This window comes from Sander lucioperca, chromosome 22 (assembly GCF_008315115.2).
Source record: "Sander lucioperca isolate FBNREF2018 chromosome 22, SLUC_FBN_1.2, whole genome shotgun sequence".
Taxonomy (NCBI): domain Eukaryota; kingdom Metazoa; phylum Chordata; class Actinopteri; order Perciformes; family Percidae; genus Sander; species Sander lucioperca.
Genome location: NC_050194.1, coordinates 6,617,546 through 6,633,800, shown reverse-complemented (window position 1 = coordinate 6,633,800; position 16,255 = coordinate 6,617,546). Strand labels below are relative to the sequence as shown.

The 16,255-nt window shown below is 40.0% G+C and overlaps 1 protein-coding gene and 2 long non-coding RNA genes across 4 annotated transcripts; all 3 read left to right on the top strand.

Annotated features, from left to right (window-relative positions):
* The first annotated feature begins 468 nt into the window (after positions 1-468).
* Positions 469-8,594, top strand: tefa (TEF transcription factor, PAR bZIP family member a). Of its 2 annotated transcripts, none has more exons than XM_031297952.2 (4): positions 469-703; positions 3,900-4,298; positions 5,347-5,567; positions 7,605-8,594. In XM_031297952.2, exons 1-4 carry the CDS (start codon positions 637-639, stop codon positions 7,818-7,820), a joined length of 903 nt encoding a protein of 300 aa, XP_031153812.1. In that variant the 5' UTR covers positions 469-636; the 3' UTR covers positions 7,821-8,594. The 2 variants fall into 2 exon arrangements, with proteins under 2 accessions (XP_031153812.1, XP_031153811.1); XM_031297951.2 differs by lacking the exon at positions 469-703 and adding an exon at positions 2,915-3,321.
* On the top strand, positions 5,562-6,570 carry LOC116048753. The gene is made up of 2 exons (XR_004104729.2): positions 5,562-5,690; positions 6,056-6,570. It is a non-coding gene; the product is annotated as an uncharacterized LOC116048753 (long non-coding RNA).
* Positions 8,595-10,332: 1,738 nt separating the features above from the next.
* Positions 10,333-14,606, top strand: LOC116048748. Its single transcript, XR_004896300.1, has 6 exons — positions 10,333-10,435; positions 11,495-11,688; positions 12,526-12,885; positions 13,025-13,198; positions 13,859-13,948; positions 14,147-14,606. It is a non-coding gene; the product is annotated as an uncharacterized LOC116048748 (long non-coding RNA).
* The last annotated feature ends 1,649 nt before the right edge of the window (positions 14,607-16,255 follow it).

The window sequence follows — 16,255 nt, the reverse complement described above, 5'->3', positions numbered from 1 at the left end:
TCAATTGGGACTTAAATGTGTATAAGCCTAAAGTTAGCATATTGTATGTTGGGTTTTCCAATATTGCCTACTACAGTATGACTTTAATAACGTAATAGTTAATTGCATGTTATTAATTGGTTATATTTGCATAGTATCGTTTTAAAACTCACCAAATGGTTAATACAGTTTCTCGTAGAGACAGACGAGTCGGGAAGAGCTACATGTAGTGTTTAATACGTTATTATTTAGTAGGCTGCTCATCATTGCATAACCTCTTTGATAACCGTCTGCTACATTCAGGGTCAATAGGTTTTTTCGCAGTCGCTAATCCAGACGCGGCTCAATATTGGCTGTCACGGCTGTGATGAACACACTAACTGACCAATCGGCGCTATTTCCGTCGATTGCCAGGGGGAAAGCACGCTGCTGATTGGTTGCGGGGGAGCTGAGTGGGAGGGGCGTTAAGAAAAGTGTACAGAGTTCATAGTGTAGGCTATATAACCTCTTAAAGGTTTGATAATCGCAACATTTCATGAGTGCTACTGCAAGCCTCAGTCGGGCCCTTTTCATTATATTCTAATATTGCTTTTTGTGAGTTTCGGAACAGTTGTGACATATTTATTGACCTGTAATAGGCTATATAAGAGGGGAAACATGACTACAGAGATCCCGGAGATGTTAAGAGCTCTTATTGATAATCTCCCGAACTTCGACGATAATGGTAAGTGGCTGTCAAATCAAGCGGCGAGGTGTGTTTTGTTGGAGTTTTGATTCAAGGAACATGCAGCATGTGACTTAAAAGTATATTTTTATGCAAGGAAGGGAATTTTAAGCAGTTGCTGAAACGTCTGCAAATAACTGGGTGCTAGTTGGGTGCACGGGTCTGCTTCTTGGTTTTAGTTGGCATCCAAAGGTTAGCGGGATAAAATTAGCCTAAATGTCCGTTATAAACCGTGCCTATTCAGTATGTTTGCCTTACAGCTCCGACGGACTGTAGCTATATTGTAGCTGAAACAATACAATTACGGACTCTTTAGTAGCAGTGTTTAGTGTGCTACTTTAAAAGAAAAGTCTTTAGTCGTCGTGGGGCTGGGAAAGTGGCGTGGTGACGGGTGACAGTCATGGGTGACACCCTTGACATCAAGGTGCAGAAGGTAGGCTAAATATTTCTTTTATTATGCATTTTAGACCACCATCTCCAAACTAATATTGTATGCAAGATACGAAAACCAGTCCATAATTATCTCTGCATTATCAGGGAAGTACCTAGTGCGGAACAAACGTCAATTCATAAACAAAATCATAAGTCCACTACATAGTGAGCATGATCTGCATAGTGACGAGTCTGTCAAACCAGCATCCCAACAGTTCCCCTCCTGTTGCATCTTTGTTAAATAAATGCTACAAGAGTCCTTTAACACTAACTGGATGCTGTAGCAACTTCATCAAAAGCACAATGTGTGTGTGCGTGCGTGCGTGCGTGCGTGTGCGTGCGACTGGGGATGATTAAATCAGTATGGCTCTGTTTTCTGGACCATGTTTAGCCCATCAGATTGTAGTCAAGTAACATTATTGAGAGGTGTGCTGTTGCTGCTGGCCCCATCTCACAGGATTTCACAATCACTTGCCAGGCTGTTTGTGTGTTTTTTGTTAAAGGAGCTCCTAAAGAACCCCACAAAAAGTATAACTGATGACATACAATATTTTCCCCCTCCCATATTGGTGAAATGTCCGTCATTATCTTCCACTTGCCAATATCTAACAGATAATATAATGAGGTAACAATTATGGAATCATACTGCAGTGGTTAGGTTACAAACGATTTAAATTGTGTTGCACAAACTCTTTGGACATATTTGATTATTATTTTTTTTTTTACAGCTGTCCTAAGATGTTTACATTAATTCTAGTCGTTTCGGGAGGAGACCGAGATGAAGTTACATAGTCATGACTACTCGTGTGTCTTTCATACAAATGTAGTAGTGAAGTTTAATTTTTGAGTGGTCCTTATAAATATGTATACCAGCAAACTGCCAGTCAACACCAAGACGTTTGCAGCAAACTATTTATATATATTATATATTTATGAAAAAAAGATGTGAATCTGGTTTAAGTTGACAAGTCAGTGAAATCTTGGCTTTTCAGAAGTCATTTTTGTACAAAACTGCACAGTCAGGCTGACGATATGATGGTGCTTGTTTTCAGAGAAATACATTTACTTTTTTATTAACTTTGCCACACGAGGAATTGGCATTTTGGACATTTTGGACATTTTACATACGGTGTTATAGAATATTAGATTTATATGAGAGTCAAAAACAGCCTGTGTTTGCTGCTGTGTCCTGTCATACAGGCACCTGTTAGCTAAGTCACATGGACTATATGACATGTAGTGTCATATTATATGATGACACCTTTGATCAGCCCCTGAAGTTTAAAGCTTAGAGTACAACAACTTGTATAATGTGTAATGTTTGGCTGTTTTCCTCCATACATGAAGAAGTGGAGGGGGATTTACCTTGAATTGAATGTGTCTATGGACACATAAAAAGATGTGAACAAAGTTGCAGAATCAAAATGGGAACACACGTTTTTGAAGATTATGTAATGGCACTGAGATAGGCATATTAATTGACTAACTGATCATATCTCACTGAAAGTTGTAAAGCCTGTCTACCGACATTAATCTGTGCATATAGTTAAAAAAAAATGTTAGTGAACGACTTCGATAACTGCAGGAACTAGTTGGATTCAGGTCATGATACTTATCTTTATTTGTTTTGGCTGCATATCTTTAAGCGTTATATCAACGTTTGATGTATGCTTCGGCCAACCAATGAGATCTCAGCTAGTTGCGACGTGACAACCGCTATTGGCTCCTCACTCGAATTCCCGCCCTCAGAGGAGCAGGCCAGCCTATCAACACAAGGCTGGGTGGACCTTTATGACGAAGAGGTCCGGCTTGTTCCAAAAAAACCTCCAGACGACCTATATAATTTTCTGAAGCAGTGGGTCATCGCAGAGAGCTGTCGGGGACGCATTGACGGTCGTTGCCACACGCAAACAGGGATTTTGTTGATTTAAAATCATTACAGACGCACCCTATGACGGTGGTGGAACCGGCTAAACATATAGTAGCTAGCGTTATCGAGCAGAACAACAGCTGAGGTTGCTTATTTGTCAGTTACAACGTTCTAACGTAAACAACAAGGGGGAAAATGTCGGGAGAGCCAACTATCATCACACCGGAAATAGCCACAGGGCCACCGAGTTCATTCCATGGGGTTTTAAAGAAGATAATGGAAATGCCTCCGCCGAATATTCTGGACGGCGACGACGGTAAGTGCAGTACATGGAAAAAGAGGAAGGAACGAACGATGCAGCTTTAACGTTAGGTCAATTTATACAGTCCATGGGTCGAAATCACGTAAAAACTAAAAGGTATCACACCAAGTAGCCGACAGGTGGTATTCTTAATGTGTTTAACATATGTGCAACGATACTAAATTGTGCACACCATACACTTTATTTTGAGCACATTGTCCACACAGACTTCTCTTCTCTCATATCTGTGACCCAGTGAAAGGGGAAAACGAAGCTCCCCAAAGCACTGAACTGTCGTTTGAAGTGGTTCAGTGGAAGCAGTTGTTCCGGTCCAAATTTCCACTGGTCGCTTTACTGTTGAAAGTTACAACAAAAACTTGGTATTTGGGTTTTGGTGCCTGAGGGACCTTTCTGGAAGGAGTTTCTTTGGAGAGGAAAAACAAACATGGGGTTGAACTCTCAAAGTAGTTTTACTGTTGACCCTCATAACATCAGACACAAAACTGCCTTTTGGGTCATGCCAAATGCGTTTACAAAATGCCTGCGAATGGTATCTTTCTTAGATCTTAACATGTATCTTTTCTGTGTTTCAGACACTGACAAGGAAAAGCTTGGTCTGGGTGACAATTTTGACCTGGTTGGAGGAGAAAGCGATATGGGTCCGTCAGCCGCCCTGACACCCGCTATTTGGGAGAAAACCATTCCCTATGATGGTGAAAACTTTCACCTGGAGTACATGGACCTTGAGGAGTTCCTCGTGGAAAATGGCATTGCCAGCTTGCCTGACGTGAACCCCCTAAAGGGCAGCCCAAAAGGAGACGCTATCAAGACAGAGAAAATACAGGCTACCCCCTCTGCACAGATGAACGTTTCCAAGTCTGCAAGCGTGTCCCCACTGGCCCTGCTACCCATTCAGGAATTGGACCATTGTGAGGAAGAAGTGGTGATCATCACCAATGATGACTCTGGTATAATCTGTGATGTCACTGCTGGTGAGTGGAGGTTGAGGGATCAGAGACTAGACGGCTGCAGGGATTCAGTAAACTCATACTTTGTATATGTTTTACAAGGCAGAAAACTAGATTTTCGGGTTAAGTGACATGACTCAATAAGTCAAGTCCTAAAGTGCTTCTCATGTCGCTTAAATTGCCTCCTTGACTCCTCCACTTGCCTCCCTTCCTCGCGTCTTAGTCCCTCCCAACGAGGAGGCACAAGCGAGACGCAAGGAAATCGTGGGAGGAGAGAGGAACCAAGGAAATGTGTTTTAGAGAGATAAGACCTCCTTTTTCCTCTAAAGCGTTACATGAATACGCCGGCTGAATGGGTGGAGTTAGCAACGACTTTCAGCTGCACGGCTTCCGGTAAGGCTGCTCTCGTGTATCCTCGCCTATAGCTCCTCGGCGATCCCTCCTTTGAGACGGCCTTCACCGAGGAGGGACAGAACAACTTCCGGTTCGACCGAGGAGTCGAGAAGCTATCAAATAAGCGACATGAGAAGCACCCCTAGTGTTTGTGAATGTGGTCTAGGGTTAAAGACATGACAATTTACTGTGTCATGCAAACCCACATTTAGAAGCTGATCAGAAGATTAAAATGTGCTAGCATCACAGTCTTTAATCCAACATATATGCTTGTAGCCCAGTCTTTTAGTGTTTGTACAGAACCTCTTTGTCTACTGAAGGCCAGTTACGGCAAACATATTTGCAACTGGTTTCCATATTACAATTATGTGTACTTATTTGGCTCTGTCACAGATGTCGTGCAAACCTGATATGCGGTGACACTGGAGTGATCTCAGAATGGTGGTAATGACCGAAATAGATGCTGGTGCCCCTGCACAGCAAAGAAAGTAAAGTTTACTTCACCCTTATCAGCAGTCGGTATCTGTTGGAATGTCAGTGTGTGTGTGTGTGTGTTATGGCGGAGAAAACCACGTATGGAAAACTATTTTTTTTAAAGGCATGCTTTCATGGTGCCGACCGTGTTGCTGACCTTCAGATTAATCTGCAGCTGTCTTGTGTTTCTGTGCTGTCTGCTCAGAGGTGACCACCGAAGAGGACAGAGCGACCCCCGAGCCCGTCGACCCCGAGGAGATCGAGGTCGTTGTTAACTACGAGCCAGATCACACTGACCTGGTCCTGTCCAGTGTGCCTGGAGGCGAGCTGTTTGACCCTCGCAAACACAAGTTCTCTGAAGATGACCTCAAGCCACAACCTATGATAAAGAAGGCCAAGAAGGTGTTTGTGCCGGAAGAACAGAAGGTACGCTGGGAGAGAGACTAGAGGAGCCTCTGAAACACACACAGTCCAACAGTTTGTTTCACTGTGTTTGTGCATAGTTTGTTTAATAGAGAACACCACAATAGATAGGGATACTTAATAAGGGTGTCCCGATTTTTGATTTTAAATCTAAATTGATCGAAATTAAGCCACAATCTGAATATCAAATAAAAAAAATGGAATCGTCGATACTGCCACACCCCCATGTCACGGTCGGCTTGCCAAGCGGGGAAAAACGCACGTGTTGAAGTGCTGCGAGTCATACAACCTCCTCTAACTTATACAGCCAGTCAAAAGATAGCATGGCAACTGCAGATGTAGCAGACCTATAGATGTTATATTGCATAAAAGTCTAGTCTAAAAATAAATAAATAATTATAAAATCTAGAATTGAATCGAATCGTGACCTTAGAATCGAAAATGTAATCAAATCGAGGATTTGGAGAATCGTGACACCCCTAATACTGAAGCAGAAAGCAGAGCTTCAACATTTAGATTTGCACACTCAATTTTATATTCTAAAACATTTGCTTATGCCGTTTTCCGGAATTTCGATGAAGTGAGCAAGCGCAGCAGAATAAGCTTCACCTCTTAGGCAACTGTAAAGTTGGAAGAACTACAGTGTCAAGGGGCTAATGTATGGTGGGCTTTGCACTTGTTAATGTGCAATATTGATTTCTAGTTTAGCTGACCCCATAATTTAAAAAAAAAAAAGAAAAAAAGAAAAATGTATCCCACTTCTCACAATGTAAGACAACCATGTTGAGAGTAATTGCAAGGGTCTAATGTGGCAACATTGGACAGTATTTTGTGATAATTTCCCACTGGCTCCTATATTTACTTAATGCTGTAACTTTAGTCAATACAAGGTGAGTGTGGGTTTTAGGTTATGGATTAGGCAATATGGTCTAAGACTTAGAATAGGGATTGTTTACCAACTTTAAAGCATGCTGGAAAAAATTTGATATCATAAAATGTTTCCTTTGGATGGAAATTTTATTGGCTTGTAATTTCATCAGCCAATTTCTCAATACACAAGTGGTACAAGGGCAGTAGACACATGCAGTAGTAGTGATTGGCTGATGAAATTTCCAAGTCTCCCAGTTGTATTGGCTTGTAATTTCATCAGCCAACTTCTCAATGCACAAGCGGTTTAAAGGAAGAGGACACAGTAGAGAACAGGCCAAGTCACAGTGAAGCGGTTCTGGCGACTCACTGTGACTCAGCAGTCTGACAATCTTCAAATTGAGGTTTTCCTTCCTTCTCAGTCCGCCTGCGAACACGGGTTTTGTTTAGATGCACAGAGGAGCCTGGCTGTGGGCCATAATACACTCTTGGCTGTGGTCAGATTTGGGCTCATGTGTTCACAATAAGATACAAAAGGCTGTTAAACCAGGTTACCTTAGAAACCGAGCCCAGAAAGCATGGTAGATTTAGATTTCTTTATTTACAACGCACATTAATCAACTTGAGTACAGAGTCCAACGTGTAAATGTGCCAGATGTAGCCATACGGGCTCATTTTCATCTGCAGTCCCTAGCAGGTTAATGGCTTAAAACAATAGATACGCTACAACAATACAACAAATACACATAAAACAAGAAAGGCATAGGCATAGACAAGTAAAATGACACAACCACTATTCCACATTATGACAACTGGCAGGTTGATGGCATGAGAAAAACATAACACAAGTATCATACACAGTAGACCCAGGTAAAAGTGCATAGGCACACATAAGAACGCATCAACACATAAGCACACACAGAGACACTACTGTAACAATAAACACAAACACATTCTGGATTTTGCAGCATATTTGATTAGTCAATAACCAATGTTTTATGGATTTGGAGAAGGATTTGATAGATGTGATGTTCCCTAGTTCTGTGTGTATGTTACTCCATGTATGGGCTGCTCTAAAAGGAAAAAGCTGACTGTCCAAAACTACTTTTGGACAGGTAGGGTCTTGTGTTGTTCTTCTTTGACTTGGTCCAACCTGCTTCTCCATCTCTCCAGGATGACAAGTACTGGCAGAGGAGGAAGAAGAACAACGTGGCTGCCAAACGCTCCCGAGAAGCCCGCAGGTTGAAGGAGAACCAGATCACCGTCCGAGCAGCTTTCCTCGAGCGCGAGAACGCAGCGCTGCGGACAGAAGTCGCCGAGCTACGGAAGGAGTGCGGGCACCACAAGAACACAGCGAGTCGCTACGAGGCTAAATTCGGACCACTGTAAGAGACCATAAAAAGCCAAACCACGAAGCCGTAAATGGACATCCGTATAGCAGACAGCAAAATGTCAGTCACTCTGTTTTCACATGTCAGGTTAGAAATAGAAATCTGGGCGCTGTTCTTAAAGCAGTCCTGATTGTTGGTCGTGCAACGATACCAATCCCACCGCACCGCTGAGAAGACCGGTGTTTGACTAGTGTGTAATGGAGGGAGCCACAGGAGAGGAGAGGGAGTAATACACTTTTCGGCAGTCGGTCCACAAAGTAGACCCTCCTCTTGACCAGAGCTGGGTCAAACTCCCTGGGCATCACTATTAGAAAGGGGGTAGAAGCAATAGCATGAAAATATGTTTTATTTTTTAAAGAATACAGTTAACCATCCGTGTGAGAGGCTATTCAAGTGCTTCTTCAGTGCATGTCTTTTATGAAGTGTACTTTCATCATGTTTTGTGTGCCTTTTTGGCCGAAAGAGATCATTTGAGATGTTTATTTTAAAGAAACTGGGGTTTTGTTTTTATTTTTTAGATAATAAAACAATTTCAATAGTTTAGACTAGATTAGTCATTATGTTGTTGTAGAAATTAAAAGGGATTTGCAGCCAGGTTGCTTCCAGTTCTTTCCACTTGTTTTGAATTCTGAAACCCACCTGTCCGATTTTTATTTTCAAATTGATGTTATGTTAAGAGCTGGGCTTTTCTTTGCCCACAAACACTTTGAACTGTGACATTTCCAATAATGTCAGCTTCTTCAGGGGATTACAGTTGACGTGGCAAAAAAAAGAAAAAAAAAAAAGAAAAGTGCATTCATGTTCATTTTTGTCCAAGTACTCGTCATTACCAGCAGCACAGAGCCACACACCGCTGTCATCTGCCCTCCGTCTCACTGTCTGTCTCCCGGTCGCTCGTGTCCTGTTGTCACCGCCGCCTGCTTAGCTCTCTGCAGGTCGTCAGCGTTGACTCGTCCGTTTACGTCAGTAACGTTCAGAACTGTCGTGTATAGAATCCACTGGTGCATGTGCTGTAAATAGTTGTAGCCTAAGATAATACTTTATAGACTTTTCCTCCGATGTTACAATGTATTCAGTATCATGGGACGTTTAAAAATATATATACAGTGCAAGTCAAGTTTTTGAACAACTTTTTGGGATAGATTTCAAGAAATGAACGTGTAACTTTATTTTAAATTCTGGTAAAAACTGAATTGTAAGAGCTTACCGTCTCTCCCTGAGGAGCTGACATTTGCCTCCATAACGGCCGAGTGCTTAATGTCTCAAACTGAGTGTTAAAGGCAAGCTGTCGGATGCTAACTGGACTGTAATTAGTGCCTTATTAAAGCCAGCTGGAGGTGAAATGTTCATTGTTAACAGGGGGCGGGGGGGGGTTTATGTTATGTGTAACCATAATAGCATCCGAAGTTCAAATTGTGACTTAAACAGAGGTTTATTTTACTAAAGGGAAAGCTGTTTTGAGCTGATTTGTTTGCTCTGACTCCAACCAGAGACTTTTTATTTTTTTTTTATTTAACATTACATCCTGCAGTAAATGCATCTTTATCTGTTCATTCATCATGCTTTTTTTTATTAACAGGAGAGTCACAATTGTGGAAATAATTTGACTTCCTGTATCATTTAATTTCAGTTAAAAAGAGTTACATTTTGAGTGTGGCTACCTTTGTGTCTCGTATATACAGTATGTGTAAATAAAGCCTGGTTGAGTCTTTAAGTAGACTACAGAGAGGTTTATTTAGGTTCTAGCAGTGAGCAGTTTATTTAGAAGACTTAAATCCATTGGTCCTTTTAAGTTATAAGTCTCAAACTAAATTTGGTTGGGTTAGTTTTTGTTTCCAAGCCTTTTATTTAAAATGTAATTCAGTTTTATCATGTAAAGTATAGGTATGTTTTCATAATCAAAATATATTTGATAATTACAGAAAGTATACATTACATTATACAGAAATGTACATATAGAATGCAGGAATGTTCCATGACCTCATAGAATCATTATGAATGAATTATGACACATTTAGAATCACAATGACCCTTCTAGAATCAACTTCAGAGTTGAATTTTTCTGTTTGCATTATTCACATCATATGATCACTTCGATAGGATCGTTTGATAGAGGAGCCCATTTATCTAAACATTTTACTTCGCGTCATCAAGGATTTCGACTAATTCACTTCTTGCATCATAAAAATAAGAGGTAAGTTACTAGCAACTATTTTTTTCAAATTAAAAAACCTACAAGGATTTCAAGGGGGAATATATACGTGATTATAATGGAGAGTGGTGGGGCAAAAACTGGAGAAATGCAATGCTGTGGTCAATGAGCTCTTAAGGTCACCAGTGGTCAGATACAAATTGCCTCCACATCTGAAATAAAACCTTGGGGAATGTAGAATATAGGCTGAAAGTTTCATGCTTTAGTCATAAAATGCACAATTGGTTTGCCTGTCTGCCCACTATAAACCATATGTAATAAACAGTGTGTTAATGATTATTTGCCCATCCGTCTTTCTACCATTTTCCAGTCATGTTGAGAAGAAGTCTTCGTTTGGAGGATGCAGGCTATTACACAGAGGAGGGGACTCCAATCATTTCCTACAGGGAGGCCTGTTACAGGTAAGTAGAGGACTGTGTTTGTGTGCCCATGTTATGTCCTGTATGTGCATATGCTGTAAGGGTCAGCACTTTATAAATCTTAAAGGTGCCCTGCCACACAAAACTGTTTTTACTTGTATTTTTTGAAATATGTTAGGTCCATATGTGTTTGTGTTATGTCGTGAATGTGAAAATGAACTGCTACCTCCTCTGTCAGCTCTAGCCACTGAAAAGAAATAAGCGGAGAAATCAGGCCAATTACAAAAGCTGGTCAGTCTGACATGGTGTTGCCTGAGCTCATTACTATTAATGAGCTCGCCCAGTTGTGCTGGGTAAAGGATGCTGATAGCCAGGCTCCCATTGACTAGCTGTTAGCCAATCAGAGTCAAGCAGCTTAGCTCGTTGAATATTAATAAGAACTGGCACAATTCGAGCTGAGTCTTCCTGCAGGCTTTCTATACTTTATTTTTTATTTTTTTTATTTTATTTGTTTATTTTTAAGGGACCATACACAGTTCAAGCCCTGTACCAGAGTTAGCTATACAGCTCATTTACATCTGTGGTCCATGGGCAAGGGAGATAAAAGGACAATATAGACAATACAGACAATATAGACAATACTATCAAAACAGATAAAAACTTAACAAACGACATATAACAAGCATTACACCACACTAGAATGGCTTGAAACAAGGTAACCAAGGCATTTTTTCCACAAAAAATGTTACAGAGTCCATGGTAGAACTTCAGACATTACCACAAAGTAATGAAATACGTGTGGCAGGGCACATCATCGCTCTCAAAAAAAAAAAAAAATGTTGCTTTTTTTAGGAAATGCCAAAAAGGCTAATTTGAAAACTATTATATTGAGCTGTTTACCTCCGACAAAATCTGATGAAATTGCCTCATCGCTGTTTAAATATTCGTAAAACCCACAGATAGAGGTAAAGGGTGACCAATACTGTATCATTGATATATGAAAAGAAATTAACATGACGAAATATGGAGATACAAGGTTTCTGCCCGACAGCGACGACATATCTCACGTCAGTCTTTACTAACTTCTGTTGTATCTTTTAGGGTCTTTCAGAGGAGGAAAGGTCACCGTAGTCATCACCACGAGTCAGTAGGCCACGATGAAAACACCAGTAACACCAGTGAGACACAAAATCTGAATATTGAGACCAGAGTCCCCACTCAGGCCAATCACACTCGGACCCCTGCAGTACAGATCATCATCAGCTGTCTCTGCGTCCTGCTCCTTCTGGTCGTTGGTGAGTTTCGTCCAAATCTTGTCAATAGTAGTGGTGTAAATAAAACAATCATGGTATATAATATATTGATTCTTAAGACAACAATACAATATTTACTGATATCACAAAGTCTGCCACGATACGATTTTGATTTGATTCAATTCCGGGGCCTGCGAGACAATACATAAGCCCATTTAACACAATCAGTTAGATTTATTAGAGCCCGACCGATATATCGGCGGGCATTTATAATGGCCGATAAATGAATATTTAAAAAATAAAATAAAAAAACAGACAAAACACCCTTCAACCATGTTATGACTGTTTGTCCACCAGAGGGCGCTCTACAACGTCTGTGTTGGCAACACTCGTGTTTAACCCTTTAAGTTTCATATCTTAAGTTTGTATTTATATTTTATTTATCAGAACTTTTATTTATATATATATATATATATATATATATATATATATATATATATATATACTATAAAAAACAAGCATTTACATCAGTGAGATTGACATTCTCCTTGGTCACTTCTGTATTTTTCAAAAAAATATATTTTGTACATTTTTGCAATTCTTTTACAGATGCATTATATTTATACTGTTTGATCATGTCGTCAAGACCATCCACAAAACCACACTGCAAGTTGAAAAACACATACTTTTGCGATTGGTCCAAGCATACTGCTGTTTCAAATTGAATTCCCCTCTTAAGTTATAACCCCTCTCTCTATCTGTGAACAGTTGTATGTGTCCAGGCAGCAGTTTATCTTTTGGTTTAAATTATTTGTGCAGTCTTAAATTTTACCAGATCCTTAAATTTTATTTCTAACCTTTGTGCTTTGTGTCCCTCAGGACTCACAGATATGCAACTAAAGGACATACATATGCAACTAAAAGAGGTCCAGCAGGACGTAGAGATTCTGAGGCAACATGTGATCATGTCTGTTCCTCCGGCATCGAACTTTGCATTAGAATCGCAAGGCGAGTCATGTTCATCTGTCTCATCAGGATTTATACACGCGCTTTATGGTGGAACTTGTTTAGAGCTTGATTCCTAACTTTGTATGTGTGTCTTTGATTTGTGTGAATGCAGGTGCCAGAATTTCAAAAGATTTATCTTCGGACACATATTGGCCTCCAGGACTCGGAACAATATGGGATGAAATACACAAATGGTTGTATTCATCCAAAGCGCAGCAAAGAGTTATCCAGGTAGGAACATGTAAAGATAGTTTAACACTGTATTGTAATCACACTTTTAAAACTTCTGTTATTTAATATGAAATAACATGCAGAAACAGTTGTAGTTGATAAACTGTGGAGACTAAAATGTTACATTTTCTCCCCTCAGGGACATTTATCATTAATTCCTGGAAAATGCTGGCCCTTTTCAGGTGACCGAGGGCATTTAGTCATCGCCCTGTCACACCCAGTTTCCATCACTAGTGTGACACTCGGCCACATAATGAAGAAACAGTCCCCATATGAATCCATCTCCAGTGCACCGAGGGAATTTTCAATCTATGTAAGTCACACATTTTCTATTATTATCCCCGATATGTTGAGTGGTGGGAGAAGTATTCAGAGCCTTTACTAAAGTGAAAGTACTAATACCACACTGTAAACATCCTCTGTTACAAGTAAAAATCCTGCATTGAAAATGTTACTTAAGTTAAATTATGTAAGTATCATCAGGAAAATGTACTTCAAGAATTAAAAGTAAAAGTACTCAATGCAGAAAAATCCTCACATTTTAGAAACCGGAAATGATCCAAACAGTTCTGTGTTTTAATCGTCTAATATTTCAGATTTACTTGTAGGCCGTTAAATTGATGGGTAGTTTCATTCATATAAAAATATCGGATTTGATAAACTACATGAGTTTTGTGTGCAAAAATCTTAATTTGTAAAGTAACTAGTAACTAAAGCTGTGATGATGTGCAGATGAATGTAGTGGAGTCAAAAGTACAATATTTCTCTCTGAAATGTAGTTGAGTAGAAGTAGAAAGTGGGATGAAAAGAAAAGACTCAAGTAAAGTACAAGTACCTCAACATTTGTACTTAAGTACAGTACTTAATAAATGTAATTAGTTACATTCCACCACTGGATATGTCCGGCATACTTGTGCACTGTGTGAATAAAACTGACAACAAAAGGCTAAGTTCATCTCTTTTTCTTCTCCAGGGAATGAGGACTACTGACGAGGAAGGAACCTATTTGGGAACACTGGTTTATGATGAAGACGGCGCAGCATTTCAGACCTTTAAACTGCCTGTGAGTATGATATGACAGTAGAGCTCTCATAAACATGTATAGGATAATAAGTAGAGATTCTTCTGATAATGAAAGCTCTTCCTTCCCATGTAAATGGCTGCAAACTGTGGTTGTTAAACAAACTGTATTATAGAGGTGGATTTCATCATTTCTCTCTCTGACTCTTTTTGTTCATTTCTCTCTCTTGTCTCTTACCAGAATCCAGACAAAGGAATCTTCCAATATGTGAAGCTACAGATTGACAGCAACTGGGGAAACATAGACTACACCTGCCTGTACAGCTTTATGGTTCACAATACTTTAAGTTGAAGGTAAATTAACCGCAAAACACCTGAAGCTGCGACTCGCTGCGACTCACTGCGACGTGCGACTCGCTGCGACGTGTGAGGAGGGCCCAAAAAGATGCTAGAATGAATAGATGTGGATGCGGGGAGGGGCCCATAGAAAATGCCTTTCTACAGGGCCCATATTTTTATGCTACGCCACTGGCAGCACCGGAGCAATCTCGGAAGTGGAACGTCAAGGATATAGACTAGCTGTTAGTTAGCCATTTGAGCATGTAGCTTGCGAAGAGTGTCACTGCGACTCATCAAAATCTGACGAAAATCTTTTAAACTGACCTTTGTTGATCTGAAATGAAGACAGATTCAGCAACTGCACGGCCTATTTCTCGCTTAAAATGTTTTCAGAAACACGTTTCGGTGAACTATTTTAGTACAATATGAGACAGTATTCTGAACAAGCCGCCATGACAGTCTGGCTGTGAATTTCCGGAGAAAAAAGAACTACGTGACGCGTTCGTCCAATCAGCTGCCGGTTTTCATTTTCTGGGAAATAATCAGACTGTTAATGGAAAGAATACAGAGCAGCGCTGCCTGCTGCTATGGAGACGTATTACATTTCGCACACGCGCAGAGCGTACGCTCAAGTCGGCGTCGCCTCAGTGTGTTCTGAGGCATTTTTTGAACCTTGAGGACCCGACTGATCAGTCAGACTGCCTTTTCTGCCAACGGTCGGCCCATCTTTTTGGTGTGTCAGCACCCTAAGGGGTCCTTGATGTGAAAAAGTTTGGGAACCACTGGTCTAGACCACACACACAATAATTTATAATAATAATATAATTTACAGAGACACAACAATTCTCCCAAGAGCCATTGCACTTAGTCCGGCCGACACAAGGAACAACTTGTTTTTAACAGACCGAAACCTTGAACAGAACACGAGTCTAGGTGGGCGGCCTTCTGCCTCCACTAGTTGAGGGAAGGATTCATAAACACAAATCTATACGATATGTTCCCAGATGTTTTGCAGTTGATTTACCTTCACTCTTAGGGCGGCATGGTGGCTATGTGAATGCAGCCTCCTATGTCTGCATGGGTTTACTCCGGGTGCTCCGGTTTCCTCCCATACATGCAGGTGAACTGTGTGTCTTTGAATTGAATTGGATCATTCAATTGGAATAAAGTAATTATAATTACAACACTAAATATATTGAATTGTAATTATTGTTGCTCTGTGTGTTTTTCAATAATAAATGTTAAATGTCATCATTCATCCATCTTGCAAAAGCAATTGCCCCTATTGGCTTTTTTCTACATCACCAATTATTAATCAAGCATGAATTTTTCACTGTCCTGGGGTGTTCTGAGCTTGTTGTCAAGCCAATAGACTTTCCCTTTACTTATTTATATTGATAAAATGAAATTGTTTCTTTCTTTTCAATAAAAATAATTTGCTAAAGATTCCAAATTAATACAGAGTTGAATTAATGTTGTTTTTGGGCCGGATGCTGAAAAGGCTTATGATTCGGTGAACTGTTCATACTGGTACAAGGTTTTAGGAAAATGTAGGTTTCATGATGATGCTATAAGTATTATCAAGAATTTATATGATAAGTCATCTGCTAGAATTAAAAGTAATGGGCATTTAACAATTAGTTTCACTATTAAAGTCCCCTTTGCATTGTTCATCGAACCACTGATGTCCTGATTTAATTGAGTGACCCCTCTTTCTCTCTTCCAATTTAATGAAATCACTTCTAGTTTTTGGATCTTTGTCAAGGTATAAATTAAATGTACAGAAGACCCAGGTGCTAGTTTATAAATAAGACCCTCCTGATTACATAAAGGCTGATTATAAGCTTTAATGGCAGGCAGAATCAATGAAATATCTCAGGGTGTTTCTGCCGAAAGATTTGGACAGACCCATCAGCCATCTCCTAAATCTCTAAACTGAACTTATTACCAAGACTTTTGTATCTGTTTAAACCTTTGCCTGTTGATATTCCAGATAAGCAATTTGTGGAGT